Source organism: Trichoplusia ni, chromosome 27, assembly GCF_003590095.1.
Source record: "Trichoplusia ni isolate ovarian cell line Hi5 chromosome 27, tn1, whole genome shotgun sequence".
NCBI lineage: Eukaryota > Metazoa > Arthropoda > Insecta > Lepidoptera > Noctuidae > Trichoplusia > Trichoplusia ni.
Window position 1 is genome coordinate 3,453,374 of NC_039504.1, and position 19,464 is coordinate 3,472,837.

The window sequence follows — 19,464 nt, forward strand, 5'->3', positions numbered from 1 at the left end:
AATTTCGCAATGTGGATAGTGTATGTCTGTATTTTAGATTAAATCTGTGTAAATCTTCGTTTGCTTAAGCCAGGGACAGGGATCACAATATTGTCAAGTAAGGAAAGGATGGAGTACCTTTGCTCTAGTTTTATCTCTTTTCACGTACGAGTAACTATTTTCTCTCGTACATAAGTTCTGCACTTACAATGGACAGCATCCTGATTCCCCGACTCTTTCCCGTTTGCCATGTGTTTTTGCCGAAGAGAAAATTCTTACATTCTATGTAATTTATTTCACTTTTCTATTTCAGGACCTTACCACACTATTAGCACAGCCCGATTTTTTCTCAGGTCGGAAATTATCAAATGGCTCCTCTCGCTTTTGGTTAAGCGAAAGGAATGTCAGACTTTACTGACTGAAACTCACCCGTTTTCCTTCTTTTGTTCTTTGTGTACCGGGGCCGCGGAAACCTCTTCAGACTATGCCACTAGTCGGCAGACATACGGCCTCTTACAGTAAAACGAATTTGCAGTCGCAGAAGGATAAAATTTGCCATTCTTACGCTACGCCTTATAAACGAGTACAAAATGCCTGAGTATGCCATCTGGGCTTTAACAGCGACAGTGTAACTTACCGTAAAACTTGCCTTCATGTATATCAAAAATAAAGTCTTTGGTTTTGTGTTACATTTAAGCTAGAGTACATTATTTTATCGTAAAACCGATTAGATGCAACTAACATGGATTTCAAATATTGCAAAATGTGTGATCATCTTGTTTTTTAAATTTGAATGTGGATGGCAAAAGAAAAGAGTATGGTTCGCGCTACTCAGACATAGACAAGAGGTAGATAGTACTAACAAGGGTTATTTCAGTCATTTATTAAATGAACCCGATCTATTCATAGCTTATGATGGCAATGCAAAGTCCATTTCTGGAATTATTACTGTAATCCGGCCTAATCCCTCACTGAGTTAGAGAAATGCAATCGACTCGATCAGATTAAAGCTGTTGACTCACAACCAATTACAATTTAATCTGCTCCCGACTGCCTCACTCGGTATTAATACTCAACTAATATGAAGATGGGATGCTTAGTAAATTGAATTAATCTACGTAATTGTTTAAAATTAATGTAAAATAAATATAATATATCGGATTAGGTAGAAAATATCAAGGATAAGGAATTATTAGGATAGTACGGGGTGTTTGCTTTTTAGGTACCAAAAAAATAATTATGTTTTGTTGAATTAAACCAGTTTCATTTTATTTATAGTATTATTTTAGAGTAAAATAAAATAACAAAAAAAACAACTATATAAAATAACAAACACAACATTTTACTTAAATTTTTATTGTCTTTGGTTATACAAAAACATTGATTAATTTTTAAAATAACTTACAAAAAACCACATTTATTTATTTATTTATTAATAAATACACCGTGAATGACTAAACTTGTACATTGATAATAATAAATCCTAAGTTTTTAAATTGCATTAAACCTATTTGATTTTCGTAAGTCTCACACAATACCTTTGTCAAAATGTCATCTCGTAATCAAAGACAAGAGTATTTTGGTCGGGTTTAAAACAACGCGTCTTTAAGACAAAACAACACTTAAATTATTAATCATAATACTGATACTTTTACCCAAATCGGTTAACATGAAAGAGCCAACTTTGAAATCGAATCGGTTCATTATTAGTTTTTGTTTTTAACCCGTAACATACCGATTAAATTCCCTAATTACTGTCACCTAAATCCATTAACATAATTTTATACTTTGTAAATACCACAATATTTACGATTCAATTTAGGTGTCAATAATTACACAGACGCCTGAATTTCAACATGAACTCCGATCATAATTGAATTTGCTATAAACAAACATTATACCGATGTGATCAAACTCACAACAGCAAGGTTTGTTGAAACGAGTTCGCGTTGTTTAATGAAAACTTAAATGAAGTCGAGATTGCTTTAATCATGGTGTTATCAAAAATAATAAATTCGTTCGGCGTAGAAAGCACTTATAAGTTGGGGAAAGTTTAATAAGGCTTTCGAACTATACGATTCATTTAAGTGTATTGGTTCCGGGATTATATTGCCACGCTTCTAGGAATGGAGGGAATAAATATTGAGGATTTTCCAATATCGTGCGCGATGTCCCGCCGAGCGAGGAATATAGATTACGTCGAGACTGATTGAAGACCTCTAACTATAAGAAGTCTAGATTTTTATTGTTTCACTGTGAGTGATTTTACGCTAGTCCTTTAACAACACTTGGCATTTTATCTTGTTCATGTTTTACACTAACTCGTTATTATAGAACATGAACAAGATGAGTCATAGTCGCATATCTAATTCAAACAAAAAGGTATGTTCGTCGATTCGAGCACAAATAGAGAACGAAATTTTAGATTACATATAAAACACGGTTATCTAACTAAAACAACATACACAACGTTAATTTTAGATGAAACATTTCGTAGTTAGTGACAATATGTCACTATGTTTTAAACCAGACAAAAATTGAATCGGGCACTATTCGTTCTTTCACCATTTGTGAATAGATTCAATATACAGGTGTCCGATGAATTTAAAGGTAAACCCGAACGATGCACTGAAAACATGCTACGGCTTTTACATTCGCAAAAAAAAACAACGGATTGCAGAAACAAAAATACTACACTTCGGTTGCCATGACAACCAAACAAAAGAGACAGTACAAAGGTTTAGCAAAAATAAGTGTACTTTAAGAGAAGTGTGACAATATAAAACAGGTCAATTGATCCAGACAAGTTAATTTGGTCAACTCCATTTATTTCAAGAGGTTTCACATTCACACCATTTCAAAGAGATGGCTCGTTCATTACAATAAAATCATTATCAAATACAATCGTGATATTAAATTCATTCCATTTTATATATCCATCGGTAACGGGTAAACAAATACAAATTATACAATTTGTTCGACAATATTTTCCATTTTATTCCTGTTCTAATTCTTACGTCATGCAAAACTCCACCAAATATCTATTAGACTTATTTGCTGAATTAAATGTCCATTATTTTTTTTAATTTTACAACACTACAAATACACGACAATACTTTTTTAATTAAATATTTCAGTTCGTTTTACTCCCTTGTCATTAGTTTAATGATTTTAAAAAATCGACATCTAAAAATGTTTTAATAAACACCGGATTCGTTAAAATATAGGTACCTCAAATATTTTATTGGAAAGAGACGTATTGCTCAAACACATTTTCTTCACACGGAGTGGTTTCTCTGTGAATATTAATGCTTACAGAACTTCAGGTAATTAAGATTTTATTTCTGTGGTAAAAGAAAGAAGGATTATAGGTTTTCTTTGTCATTTCATGCAGCTGTTGAAAAAAAAAGCGTCTTTCTTTACTGTCAAACACAAAATTAATATGATTGTCCCGTGCTTACTCACAGAACATGAATCAATACATTTATTTACATCATCAAACACTTATTTGAGATACCTACAGCAGCTTACATTACAAAAAATATGATGAATATTAAGATAAAATACATTTTACATGACATCCATTAAATAAATGAATCACAAAATAACATTTTCTCGTATATTCACAGTGGGCGACCGACACGACGTAATGACTCTAGGAAAATAGCAAATGCACGGTACTGTATCATGTATATTACAACTATGAATTTCACTAGCTATGCACTCTCGATCAGTAAAGTTACGTAACTGTTGTTACAACATAAATCCTCTGTCCGACTGTCCGACTATATTTAGTTTATTAGCACATTTGAGCGGGCTCCACTTAACATCGTAAAACACTGACTTTTGGCACATGTCACTAACGTAATTAAGGTCACATCTGATTTTTATATTAATATATTTATGACAAAAATTGCGCTTCGGAATACAAAATAGGCAAAAATTTTAGAATCTTGTAAATCACTATCTATTTAGGTTAATTATTGAGGTACTCAATAATATTACGCTATGTTACATTACGACAGGGTGTTAAATATGACTTATTATAACTAAGTGATAATTGCAAAATAAGGGTAAAATATTATGATTTGAAATATAAATATTAACATCGAGATGTACTTAATTATTTATTATTATACAAGAAGTCTTTAAGACTCTCCTATGATAGCTGAGTATGCAGTTATTGGAGTATCATGCAGCAAATGATAATTACGAGGTAATGTAGAGCGGCAACAGACATCCGTACACAGTTATTAGTTACGTAGTTATAGCCTCATATTACCTGTATTACAGGAGTTTAGTGACAGAGAGTAATTAGAAACTGCCGCTAGCAATATAGTATTTCGTACTGCAATTAATATAATATTTATGCTATATTTTTGCTACTTACCATGGTGTTGGACTCTATATTTAATCAATATACTTAACGAAAAAGTAATGAATTCAGATTAAAGAGCTCTTCATGCCTTCAGATCTTTATGGCTTAAGAGCAAGTACAAAGAAGGGTTTTCAATTTGACCAGGATATAGAATTAAAAAAGGGGCTTAGAAATTGAGTATTTTTTTTTATCTTTCAGCAAGGAAAGGAGTTTGAAAAGTATGCCATAAGATACTGTACTTAGAGTTGAAATTAATGTATTATTTAATTTCTTTTAGGTTATATGATGCCGCTCTATGCTAGGAATGTTTAGAAAATGTGTGGGAAACAGGACACGTATGGAATGTAGAGGCTATAAGCCCAGTTTTGTACTGTCAACTATACATATTAACATTGGGATACAAATTAAAAGGTGCAATATTAAAATTTAGATGGTATAATTAAAACTTCAAACGTTTTTTTTACTTAATTTCGTTTTGTCGCAATACAGGTCGCAGCGAATTATTTTGAAAATGCAATTTTCATACGCCTATGTATGTAGGTAGTTATCAAATGTGGCTTCGATAAAACAACCTTTTTTAATTAGTCATTTTTTTGAGGTAAGCACAGAACTACATAAAACCTCTTTTCTTGTGTGTTATAAAACAGCAAGTAACTTCACTGTTTTATCATTTGATTTAGGTTCTATATTCAATCAATCTACATTTGTAATATTGCACCTTTTTTGTTTAAAAAGTGTTAATCTACAGATAGCCTACAAAACAATTCGGTCTAGTCTAAGATAAGGGACATCCACAAAAAATATGTAACTAATGTTACTGTGCGCATTGACAATACTTTTAGGAATTAGAATTATTACCTACCATGTGATTACAAATACAATTCAAAATAAATTAATGTAATAATAATAGTTTTAACACAATAAAATACGATTGGAAAAAAATTAACAAATAATACATCCTGTACCATGTTCGTATATACAGGGTGCAGGAAAATATTTTTATGTTTAGTTGTTTATTAATTTAGTAAATGTCGTTTTGAACTTTATGAGTTTTATTTTCCCAAATTTTAAAGGTTCTTTAACTAACAGTAATGCCAGGTTTTATTATACAAGACGAGTATCCAGAAAGCGACGAAACAAGCGCACAAAATATCCGTTGCAACCTTTCAATTTATTAATTCAGGAAAAAAAACAATAGTTTTTAAACCTAGTATCTTTTAACGAAGAAAATAATTGCAACTGGTAGTTAAAACCGTTTATTTTGTAAATAGGTTTCACTGAAGACAGTACGGTCGATGTTAATTATTCTGTCGAAATTGTATTTGTAATTCAATTAGGTTTGTGAGGTATAATGGCAGAATTACGCATTCCAATGTGTTGGTAAATTAATTAAACAAAGGTAATTATATAGACTGTAGTGTTCATCATACTACGAGTATGTTAATTGTTTGGTGATAATAATATTAAAATACTAGAAAACAAAAGAATATATACAATAATATTCTTTTTATCCATTTAATCTAACTATATTGTACTTGTCTGTGAATTTGAGCACGATATTTTGTATTTGATTTTAATAATAAAATGCGTAATTCTCCTTTTTGTATAAAATTTGGTTTTATTCAAATCTAGGACTTAATATAAATTGCGTTGATATATAATAGATCTATCTCTACACATACATATTAATACATAATTAGGTTAAAAAAACCTCATTCACAACAAAGGAACGTTGTACGACACTCATAGATGTATATGTTACATTATATCTTATGCACTTACACACATATTAATTGTATAATACATATATATCATTATATCCCTATTTAATAATAATATGATGCCGATACAAATATCATAGACTTAGTATATCGAATTAAGTGTTTTATTTACAATTACATTTTATATATTTTAAAATACATACATATATTTAGAATTTAATGAATATATCTCATTTTATCTACTTTGACACATATATCTTTAAACGTTGTCGGGTAAGATTAGCGATGAATTAAAATAGGAATATCATTTTAACTCACTATTCATTTTATACAATTTTATCACAATAGTGACAGTAATTACGACATTAAAAGGAATAATAAATCCCGTAATATCCATAAAATCTTAGAAGAGTGAGATAAAACGATTGTTAGAAAAGGATCACGTATGGTAAGATCGTTGTATGAATATAAATAGTACATGGAGACATACGCCTCGTATTAATATTGAAAGAAAATCACAGAGAACTCACGACGAACCAAACAAACAATATACACATTAAAATGGTCTCATTTGAAAATCTTAAAATTATTTTAAACATTTAGTATTCTCACAAGAAAGAGTTTTGAGTATTGCTTAGAATTTCTATAATTATAAATCTTACTTAAATCAAATAGATGACGAAACACACATTTATATTTAATATATTTTGAAAAAAGGCTCAGGACTCTCTCGTAATACTGTTAAACACCGATGCAGATCATTAGAATTATGTTATGTTCACTAAGTTACAAGTCTTCAAAGACACGGAACGAAACTCACGACATTGACCAATTTCAAGCGACACTAGCTAAGTTTAAATGTCATGGAATGTTTGCAGCCAACATTTAAAACTATGCGACAAAACAACACAAAATAATTCGCGTTAACGACAAGAGATTCACGACTCCAAGCATTATTTTTCGACGAAACGAATTAAGAATGTTTAAAGATTGCAAATAAAATAATCCCCGATCTAAATTCGTCGACATTAATCCTAAAAGCTCAAACCTTATCGAGAACACTGCCTGTAGAGAAATACCTGACTAGAAACACTTCCGTAATACAGGCCGGTACAAAAATACGCAACAACTATGTACTGCAAATACCTAATGTTTTTCCCAATACTAGTTCGTAAAATGAGAATTGTACGTTGCAGTTTACTGCAAAAAGGATTTATTTTGTACTTGTAAGCAATATTTGCTCCGAACAAAACCCCTGTTCAAACATTCGAGTTTAAAAATTTCGATGTAGATACCGTGATAAAAAAGCAACATGGCCGCCGTGTGCGTATTTTTGTACCAGTCGTTCGACTAGATTGTTTGACAACTACCACTTTTAATACAACTATGTTGGCTTCGTCGCTCTAACACTAATCACTCTTAATTATATTCTTGGCATTTATTCTTTGATCTTTAGTTTTGTTTTAAATTAAAAACTCTTCTTCTTATAACAGGAGAAGACATGACTATTTTTATGACGCATCCTTTAATAAAAAGTTTTCACTGTTATTACAATAAAAACTTATTATTAATTAGGTTTTCAAGCATTCAGTGCTCATCACAAAAACAGCCATTAAGATACGTTAGGAAATTAATAAAATAAATAAAGTAAAAATGTATTACAAAATTCTACAAATAATACGACTATGTATGGACGGGTCGGTCAACTCACTAACGAAATTAAAATTCACAACTAATCGTTTCAATGGACAAAATAAATATATTATCACTCTCTAAATATGGATTATACCACGTGTTAGCGGTCCATTTTAGTTCACTTTTTTATGAAGATAATTTGAAGAAAGGGTTATCTGTGATTAATGCGTGCCACACTAGTAATATTAACTAGGAAGATTTTTTTGGCACATAATGTCATTGTTCTCACTAACATAAACTGTCATAGTTTCAGAGACCTATGAACAGTCTTAAACGTTTTCATCGATTCTCCAATTACCAGCAATTCGTCACTCCCAACACTGAACAAAAACAGTTGACGGTTACCAAAATTGGGCAATCTTCATTTTGGCACCGGCACCTTGACAAGACAGAATTCAAACGTCAAAGCTCATCACAATTCAATTGTACACACCCCTAGTCATTGCTTCCCTATTCCTATTGTGCCACTTGCACGTCAGAATCCTCACGTACGTTCTTCTAAAGGTGGCATTGCAAAGGGCGTAGCACACAGGATTGATTGTGGAGTTAATGTAACAAAGAGCATAGAAGAAGGACCAGAGCTCATCAGGGATACATTTAGTGCAGGCTGTGAGCGGTTTCAGTAACACCAGAATATTGTAAGGCGTCCAAGTGATAATGAAGGATAGTAAGATGGCCGACAACGTTTTCGCGGCTTTCGTCTCTTGTTTTTTCTCCTGTGTTTTCTTCTTCGGTTTCGGCTGTTTTGCCATTCCTTTTCCTGCCAACTGCTTCGGGATGATCTTGGCGTTGAGCGGGATCCTCACATCCTGTATGTGAGATGTCCTTCTAGTCAGCGCCTGGTGTCCCGCAGGGTGCAGGTTGAGCTCCGAGTCCCCTCTTGTCGGTCGGAAGTGCGGTCTCGTGTTAGTGGGCGGGGACTCTTCTGTGATCATTTTGATCGTTGGTCGTTCTGTGTCAGCATCTGGCAGTCTAATTAGGATAGTGTATACCGAGTCCGCTGATGCAGATTTGGGTGCTGGTGAGGTAGTGGCGTTGATTCTGGTGTTAGGTGGCAGTGAGCGGCTGTCGCGGGCCGCGGGGATGCTAGAGGGGGGCTCGTACGAGCGGCGCAGCGGGGACGTGCCCCCGTCACCCCCCGACCCGCTCGACCCTCCACGCACTGCGTAAGGGTCCCTGATGACATTTAGTGACGTGCATCTGAGGAAACAGATCCAATATTAACGAAGAAGCCTAAAAGTGCAAAGTCTTGGAACTTCCTGCCTATTCCATACGGTTCAACATTATAGTACAATAAAGTAAACCTTAATGTAACAAAGCCGAGCTTTGATAATTCGTTTGAGCATGTGTCCAAGGTGTCATGTAAACCGTCGCTCTGCTAAGGGACACATACCTTCATGACGCTATCATTTTGTTTATAGTTCGTAGATTTCTATCACGGATTCATTTTGTTTTGATAGATTATGCAATCAAGGATTAACTCACATAATGTTATCATCACGTAGGCGTTGAGTTATTATTTCATTACGGTAATCACAAAGGTTAATCAAACATTACTTAGTGCAGATTGAGCAAACTGACACCTCTTCACGATCTTTAACTGACGATCTTTAACTTAAAGAAGGATACTGCTACTTATCTGATTAACAATCATGTACTTTCAAGCAAACCCATATAGTTTGTGTACCTACATTATTATTACAGTACCCAACTATCGTGAGAACAGCTCATCATTAAAAGATTCAGTGGTTTACTCGATATTTCGACTTGTTGAGTCGCTGCCCCGCTGCTCAACTCATGATTAAGGACTCCAGTTGGGTCCAAAACTAATCAATCATCGGCAATCCCGATAAATACGCGTGAGTAAACCGTTGCAACATTGTTTAACCTCCTCACAGTGGAGTACAACAGTTGAAAACGGCCTTACCTGGACACGGAGCTCTGCAGCGGTGTCTCGACGGACACGGGCGTGGCGTAGCCGGGGTCCGAAGGCTCCTCCTCCGGCTCCGTGTCCTCCACATCCTCGCGGCCGGAGTGCCACCACGCCACGCACCACGCCCGCACCGCGCCCCATCCGCGCTGAGGACGTCGGGCGCTCGCCGTCTGGGTAGAAGATAGAATATGAATTAATTGTTATAGCTAAATTATATCTTAGATCAATTTTTGATAAAAAGTCATTAAATATTTCTTGGAATTTTAAGAATTTTTCAAATTATTCAATTGAAGATAAATATTACTCAGTGACCTACCAATAAAATTATATTTACGTCAATCATAGTGACTATTTCCAGAGTCAAATTCTGCGTTTAAGGCCCTTCTAACATACGTAACTTGGATTTTTCAAGACAAAGATATTTATAATCATTTGAGGTTGCGTGATGCATCTAAATTATTTGCTGCTTAGCATCCAGTGAGGTATAGACGTACTCAAAAGACTATGTTTTGGTGTGAAATTGATTTCCTTCTTTATCAAATATCTCAATCACTCTAAGGTTTGCTGTAAGGGAGACCAACTCTGAGTTAAGCTCGCCTTTGTACACGAACTTTCCAAGAAAATATTGTCCAAGTGCGTACTTATGTGCAATAAAGTATAAATATATAAAATAAATGTACTTTCAACAAACAAAAAAATGAAAACTATTTTCAAATAGAGATACTATTTTAAGTCGTTGTATACACTGTTGCAATGTAGTAGTGCAACAGTATTGTGGTAAATAACAATGGCTCTTGGAAGAGAGCAAGAGGGTCCTTCAATGTCAGCCATTTTGGTTGTGAAATAAGAATGCAATACATTTCCAAGTATGTCTTGTTTCGGAAATTGTTTTCGTTAACAAAATGTTATTTTTTCGGTAGCTAGGTTGTAGCTATTCCTCCAAAATTAACTTTGAATTGCGGTTTTTTTTAATTTTCACCTTTATTATTCTACAAGTTTCAATAACCCCTATACTAATGAAGTAACTAACTTTTACCTATACTTCTTGTAGATTTTGTATGCATCTGACTGTAGGTTCAAAAACAAACGGTTCATCAATAAACCAGTTAACATATTGTTTAATTTTAAAGTTAAGCGACAATAATTTGCCGTTTCACGCTCTTTACTTTTGACAGAGACGACGGCTTACGCTGAAAATAAATTGAAATTTGATGAGGTGTGAATTTTCCTGCAACGGCTTAATAAAGACCTTTTAAAATTCATTAAAATGCATTTTTATCAACTGATACAGCTAAATGGCTGTACGTGATATAATTACCTGTAATAAATATAGGTAAGAAAGAGTATAAAAAAACTTTGTCGTGTACAATGTTGGTAATATTCTATTATTTGAAAAATCATTTTTAGAAACACAGTGTGAGAATCATATAATTTCAAAGTAAGAAATTGAATTCCAGACCTGAATTAAAAAATAATAATTGTAAGTTAAATGTGTACGATAATAAAATTCATTATTTAAATAGCAACATGTGCTGAGTAACCATCAAATAAATTAATGACAACCAAACCTAAAATCGCATTCCACATCGGGTACAATCGGTTTTGACGTCCCGTGCCAAATGGTCCCTCGAAATGTTGCATTTGGCACCTACCCAACGTCATAAGCCTAGACCAGCTAATCCTTGCCACAAAACCATTGGAAAACAAACCTTATTACTTCAGGATAAGGACTAAAGGATCCGCAATTATGGAATTGCCTTTTATTCGGTCTTTCGTTCAGGCCGCCCGTTGCACAATATAGGAATTGTAGTGCATGGGAATTTATAACCCCAATTATTTATAGGAATCTATACGACCCATTAATAATAACCCTTATCTTATTGGGTTAGAATAACATTTTCTTCGTCTAGATATTTTCTCGAATGTTTCGAATTTCTATACATCCAAAGTTCCAAGAAAAGGCAGCGACCTTTTTACATGTAGGAGCGACAAACTGTAACTGCCCCTAGTCTAGACTAAATAAGTTTACACAATTCTAGGAATATTAACGGAATGAAGAAGTTTACAAATTATATAAAACCACTTGGAGTTGGAATACATATTCATGCATACCTAGCTTAAGTTTCCAGTACTCCGAAAGATGGTAACTAATAAAAATTTAGATACGTAGATGCAATTTATTGTTAAACAGAGTACATGACTTACAGCTGGGGTTATTTATAGTCACTAGCTGTTGCCCGCAGAGCAGTTCCTGAGATAAGCACGTTCAAATAAACAAACAAACTCTTCAGCTTTATATATTAGTATAGAAGTATAGATGAGTGGTGCTTATTCACGTGACATTAGTTTTACTGTGTTTGTATTTGATCTAGACGATTTCGTACTTGATCGAGATCGTATTATTCAGCACTGGTTGGTTCATACAGTGGTGCACTCGTTGAGAAATGAGGTTTCTAAATACCAAACAATAAATATAGCAAGTAATGTCGCAAGCTAAATGTAGGTATATCAAAACAACTTGTTTTTCTGACATGACACGGTAATTATAATAAAATACGGTCAACATTAATTACATATAATACTGAAACAAAAACAAACGAACATAAATTTAGTAATAAACAAACAATTGTTCGACAGCTCTAATTACGCCACTCATTATAAGTAAAGTTAATTATTGCCAGCGGTCATGTCCGCTACACAAATTCGATTTACAACCAAATATGATATACTGTCAATTTAAATCAGACTGAAGTTAATTAATTAGACTATTTCACAAAGTTTAGCTCTCAGATTTTCGGTGAACTAGATTAAATTGCCTTGCTTATTTATATTGTTTTTCTTTTTTATATAATTTACTGTTCAGCCCTACGTTTATTCGCCATTTCACTTTAACTACCACAGCTAAGAAACTCGGTTTTACGTAAAACATCGCATCAAAATTGGGCGATCCATTCGACAGGTAAATTTCTCCATGTAGACAGACATTTGCGTTAAATTCAAAGCACTGCCTTTAAGGATCAGAAATAATCCAATCTACATTTTTGGTAATATCAGAAAACTTAGTTATTATTCATAAACTGGGTTCATATTATATTGAACAAGCTATTAGGGCATTAAATATGTTAAATTCATAAACCGCAACGTTTTAAAATACTGTATATTTTATAACCGGAACCTATTGCCTGCAATTGATATTTTTGCGGTTAATCTTTAGCAATTGCCATAGTAGTTTCCAATAAATCAATTTAACCTTGAATGCTTTATAAAACATTGCCAGAAAATGTAAAATCAAATCAAATAATTTATTTCATTTTTGTTAATGGCAATTAAACAGCAACAGTATTCTGTAAGTATCTTATTAAGCTATTTAGTGTATGAATTAATCTAGGTGAAAACCTGTGATTCAAGCTGCGGTGCATGAAAAATTAAACTGACATTTAATTTTTAAATATTTTTTTTGCAAAATAAGTAAATCAAGTTGAACAGTAAACCTCCTTATAATCAATCACTAACTAAGAACCAACATGTACCTATGAGTCAATAAACACTATTTAATAGCTATAGTTAATTAAAATAACATGAACTTTGAACTCAGTTCCGTAAATCACAGGAATTTCTAAGAATTGTTCTAATCAAGACGGCAAGGTAAATTCTGCTAGAATGAATCCCGCAACCTACATTCTGTAACAGAATTACAGAATTAACCTACGTTTTATTTACGCTAAGAGAATAGAGTTAGGACGTAACGTTTGTTAATTTAATATTTATAGTTGTACAGCCTACGGAAGGATGTGTATACTGTGAATTTTAAAAAATCCCTTCTCTAAAAAGGTTTTATTTAAAATTGAAATGAAAGCATTTTGAGGGCTCTCCGTCTCGGTACAAGTGACGTATTTCTGCTTTGAGTGTCAATTCTTTTTGGTCGTTTTCAATCTGAGTTTGTATTGTTTTTTGTCTGAATCATAATATTATTCTTTAATGAAAATCAATTAATACTTGATGGTTTATAATTGTTTTTAAGTTTTCGTTATAAACTGAGGTAGAAGCTAATAACCAATATGAAACACTTCTAAAAGATGAATTTTATTCGCAAGTAAAAATTTTTTATTTATTTAAATAAAAGTACAAAATTTTGTAATATTTTGAATACAAACAATATAACATACCTACTAGGCGGGCCTGTTGGTCTAATGGTTAGTGAACCTGACTGCTACACCGGAGGTCGTGGGTTCGATTCCCGCCCAGGACAAATGTTGTGTGATGAACATGATCATTTGTTCTGGTGTCTGGGTGTAATTTATCCATAATATGTATGTATTTAGAAATATATAAGTAAGTTTATCAGTTGTCTGGTTACCATAACACAAGCTCTGCTTAGCTTGGGATCAGATAACCGTGTGTGAGTTGACAAAAAAAAAGTAAGAACCGTAATTGACGTTAGAAAGTTCTGAATTGTAGTAAAAAAATTTCATTTAAGCTGTTTCTTTACACTAAAAGTAACAAATCTTTGATAAAAACACTTTGTTATTTGAGTGAAATTGAAGCTACAAAGTGAGAAATATGAAACGTTTGTTTAACAGCCCATTCTCTGTTTACAGCGGTATTAAGTCAATATTTTATGGTGGCAACCGCATTCGAGTGTTTCGATTGTTTACTACCAATTATATTTGTGTTATCATTGGAAACAAGTTCGATATTGGTTGCCTTTGTTATTATTCTAATTACCCTTGTTTTGGTTGTCGCGAGTTTGCAAAGCCTGTAGGATCGAGATAAATCGCAAGCATCAGGAATAGTGACAAACAGTTTTAGGTGAAAAATATTTTTCTTATATATATTTTTTTGTGTGATAGTTGAGACCAGTAAATACTAGCTGATAACACTTTATTCGTGTATAACAAACCATCACGACAGAAACTACACGACAAAGATTAAGTTTGGAAGTTTTTTTTCTCTCAATTAGAAGTTATGCCATTGTTTTTACATGAAATCTCTTAATTACTTGGGCAACTCCAGGCAGCACCAACTACCTATAATAATGATGTCCAAGATCAAAACGAAACTCACTTTGTAATCGAATCTGGGTTTCTCGGGTCACCGAAGGTCAGAAAACGTGTAATGGACGTCTTTCGGCCGACAGCGTAGATTAATTGTTGCGAACGTCCATTATATTATGTGATAAGGAGTCGGGGAATAGTGGAGATTTTCAATCAATAATGCCAGGAGCTAAAATGTGGGCTAAAATTTCCTACAGTATCTTAGTCCCGATGCATATTCCGAGCAGGTCTAATTCACCAAGCAATGTGAAATGAAAATAGTTTCTTAGGTAATCTAAAACAGAACTAATTTGGAGTCGTGCCCGATAAGTTGTAATTGGCTCATCCCTGTTACTCTATTTAGATTTCTATGAGACTAATACTTTAGCAAAATGTATAAAATGTGCACCAGATTTTAGATTTCTTTCTTTATAAATATTTATTATAAAGCCATTATTATTACGTATAGTGATGATGGTAAATAAAAGACCAACATATAAGGAAGTATTAACAACAATGCTGTTTAACAATTGAGTGTTTCTTTAACACTAGAAGAGCTAATGTAGTTAAATATATCTACTAAGTTTAAGGCACCACTTGTGTAGGATTAAAACCCTGACTATATCTTCCTTTAACACTATTTTAGGTAAGATTGGTTTAGAAACTTATGGCTGGCCCACACAAGACTTACAATAATTACTGTAGATAGATTTCATTAACTATTACTACTTCTAAGTATACTAAAAACAATATCTACCACCACCTATTAATGTTAATATTATTACAGTTTTGAAAAAGATGCCGCCCTTCGCTGTAAAGATCGTAATCACGTTTTCGGCTTTCTACAATATTAATAAATTCCCATAATTTTCAGTAAATAGATACATGACAAAATATGTAAAAAAGAAATACGGTATAAACATATTATTATTTCAATTACAGGTGTTTCATTAAACAAGACAAACAGTGTATTTAAATTCGTGCTGTAAAATTAGGCGTCCGACAGAAAAGTTTCCATTTAAAATTCAGTAGGTTAGAGTCAGCCGGGCAAGTTCTGACACTCGCTATCTCTCCTTGCTACAATTCAATTTATTCCGTGTGGATCCAACGTTTTATTCACGTCAAATTATTTTAGTTTCAAATCTTTGTTCGTGAACGTTGCGCTTATTAAATTCAACGCCTCGGATAGTTTTGCGTTTGATTTTCGGGTTTACGGTAGAGGTAATGTCCACGACGTCTGATAAAAAATATTTAAAGGGTTTTCGTAGTTGTATTGGACCGTTACATGTTACTTCATATGTTTCTCTCTGAGATGTACAGAAAACATATCAATCATAACTCTTAGACATAAAGTAAACTATGTTGTAATTGTATTGAACAATATTTTGTTTCATGCATTTGGGAAAAAAGGATGATAATATACGGCATATTAGTGACTGAGGCAACCATTTAGCCATTAAGAATTCTTAGCCTTAGATACTGACGGATCATACTTTTAAGGAAACAAAGAAGCAGAGTTCTTTACTTCTTAGTTTTTCCTTTATTACCTTTGTTGTTGCGAAAAAGTACATTTACTTTGCGAACTTTTATTCAACTTTTTGTTGGTGCCTTTGTACATTACGAATTCATTTCAAAAATATAAAGAATATTTTTCATTTGTTTTGTAACCTCAACTTAATCAAGGAAGAACAACGTCAGCTATAGCTCCTCAAAATTACAAAAACGTTGGGCATACATTTTAGATGATATGCGTTAAAAACAACATAAAAAATTTAGGAATCTACTCCATAGTAGTAACATCTTACAATAACGACATTTATAGCAACGAAATACTAAACTAATTTCCACAAACCAACTGCATTCAATCGTCAATAAATGGTCTACAACAGCATCGAAAAATAAGTTTCTTTCGATGTAGTGTCAGACAGTGAAGGATTAAGTTTAATGATGATTTAAAAAAACACCAGTCGCGTCAAGGAATTGAATCCATGTGTCATGGGGAGTTTCCCAGAAATTTAACATGGACAAAAACATCCAGACTCAAGACGAGCCTTTGAGAGTCACACAAACGTTTGTCCTACGCAGGGATCGTACTGTGGGCTTGGCGTGGTATCCGCTATCACTTGGCTTTCCGTGCAGTCATGTGATTAATACGATGATGTATGTAACTCACCTGGTTATCTCTCCACCGGTTGTCGTGTAGCGCTCCCCTCACGTGGTACACGGAGTCTGCGTCGCCAGACTCCGAACGTGCTCGCCCGTCCACTTCTTTTGTCTCGTCACTGGTAAAAAAAATATATATTAAAAAAGAGCAATGAAGGAATACTCCAGCTTATAGTATCAGATAAATCAAAACTATTTTTTCATGCTATACCGTAATTAACAATTAGGCTATACCATAGCACTTTTTGAAGGTATCGGATAATATATCGGACGGCATCCAGTATTGCCCACCCTTTACGGCTTCCTAAGTATACGCTGTGAGAGAAAAAACGGCGCAACAAACTGCCCAGCCATGATTGTTTTATAGCAGAATGAGTTCAACACTGATATCCATATGTACTATAAAAGATAATTTATTATTGACAACTAGAAACCCCAGACAAAAAACGAACCATAAAACATTTTAATACGCATTAGTGTGACAATATTATATAGCGATAATATGAATGATAATAACGATAATACAAAGGAAGCGTTACGCAATTTAATATGGTTAGTGGTTAATCAAAATGACATAAGACGATCGTACGAGTCTCCGCTGGCAGCCCGCCAGTGCAACCATTCTCACATACGGGGTAAGTATTCGCTGAGATATATAAAATGTGTATTACAAGATCCCATGATGTAGAAGTGAGATAATAGACGCAAATTGTTCACGGTCCAACAAATCAAGTGTACTGTGAAAAATGTTGGATTGTTAGCGCTGAGTGTAGAGTGCTAGAAATGTTAGTACAGTAGGTTCAGCACCAACGTGATTCTTTCAAAGTTCTATGTAAGTAAACGGGGATTCCTCGATTAGAAATGTTGCAAAGCTCATCCGAAATAAGCTAGCGTGGTGACCAATGCTCAACCCATGCGAGAAGAGGGCCACGATCAGTAAAGCGACATCCATTGGTTAGTACCTATTATTAAATTGCATCAGTACAGTAATAACACGAGTTACGTCAAAATATGGTTCCTAGAACCAAGTTACCGGTACGGGTTTAAAATTCGTCAAAAACTTATATACTATGGTTTCGGCAAAACCGCTGAATATAATTGAATTATATTCAGCGAATTCAGAAACCACGTTTAACTAATTTTCGTTAATTCAAAAATTGAAATCGGTCTTAGACACCATAAGAGAGAGGAAAGTAGTTGGACAGGCTTTATCCTGTAAGTGGGTCAAAAATAGCTAGAGTAGAAAAATAATCGACCTGTGCTTTGGTTAACTGCAAACAAAGCGAGATTAGTTTCCCTTGATCACGTTCATATGCACGCGTGAAATCCGGCTTTAATCGGGTGCAGATTGGCCCACTGTGCAACTTTAATTTGTTTGTGACAGTTGTTCTACTTATTTACAGTTCCAACTAGTAAAACTGTCGCTAGCTTTTAATTGAGTTGAACCAAATGGATTTCTATTGCGCTGCGGTCGATTTTCGATGTTTTCAACGGTTTGTCGCTTGTAACTGACAACCAGTTTAATCGTTTAGTAGACTTTAAATTTATATTCACTGAAATAAAAGTTTTAGGATTCTTTCAGTTTGTTTTTAGTTTTATCAACCTAAGTCTTTGTAATTGTGAAGTGATTAAATAATACTGTTGGGTACTATTAAAAGGTAGCAAGCAATTGAAGGGTAGCTTATATACCTAGTCACTATTTTGTCTCTTAGGATTTCTGGAAGGCATGGTTCAAACTTTCATTTTCTCCTCTTTTGCATACTTGTAAATGAAATATACTGTTCGTAAGTAAAGTATGATTCGTGCAAGCTTTCGAAATTAATAAATATAATGTAATTCTAACGATCTCTATCTACAGGTACTTGCAGATTTACACTTATTAGTTAAAATTCAATAATAACGTCTAACTCATTATCAGGCCTGTAATAGAATTATCTTCATGAAATATATTAGTTTCACCGTCACCGTCGCCCCACCGCCGTGCAGATGTTCCCGGCATATCACACGTGTGGCTTGCATATCTCATGTTTGTGGTAAATACTCGAGCGAGACGTGTTTACTCGTCTGTGTATCGAGATATATCATTATGTTCGGTATATGTTCGAGTTGTTAATTAATGGAAATAACTTATTCAAAGATAATTATTTTCCTCTCTCTTCCAATCTTTTTCTATACTTTAGTGTCCCCCAGCTGAAAGCTAAGGTCTTTGCGCCATCTTATCGCGATTAAAGGTCTTATTGCCTGTACTGATTCTATATCCATCTTTGACTTCGGTAATTATCCAGTTAGATACAATGGCAAGGTGTACAATCAACCTGATATAAGAACCTTTGTCTGACGAAAAGTCATGTAAACCACGAGCAATTAAATCTGAGCCAGAAATACTCTGTTTTCATTGATAACTACAAAAACCTAATCAGGCCAAAAAGGATAGCTAGATACAGTAACACTCAGTAACGTAAAGTTATTCGATGTTACATAATCGTACACTTAGTAACACAGGATCGATAGAAACTCTCGCACCCGAAAATAATGAAAAAGGAAAAGGGCTCGGTTCGTCGT

The 19,464-nt window shown here is 33.8% G+C and overlaps 1 protein-coding gene across 1 annotated transcript in view; it reads right to left on the reverse strand.

The window, feature by feature from the left end:
* Nucleotides 1-7,703: 7,703 nt before the first annotated feature.
* The window catches only part of LOC113505952 (muscarinic acetylcholine receptor DM1), a 34,226-nt gene continuing 22,465 nt past the window's right edge, over nt 7,704-19,464 (reverse strand). The window contains exons 2-4 of the mRNA XM_026888838.1: nt 16,913-17,021; nt 9,701-9,876; nt 7,704-8,973 (exon numbers count right to left, since the gene is read on the reverse strand). Of these exons, the coding sequence (XP_026744639.1) occupies nt 8,193-8,973; nt 9,701-9,876; nt 16,913-17,021 (1,066 nt within the window). The 3' untranslated portion in view covers nt 7,704-8,192. The remainder of the gene's footprint in view (nt 8,974-9,700; nt 9,877-16,912; nt 17,022-19,464) is intronic.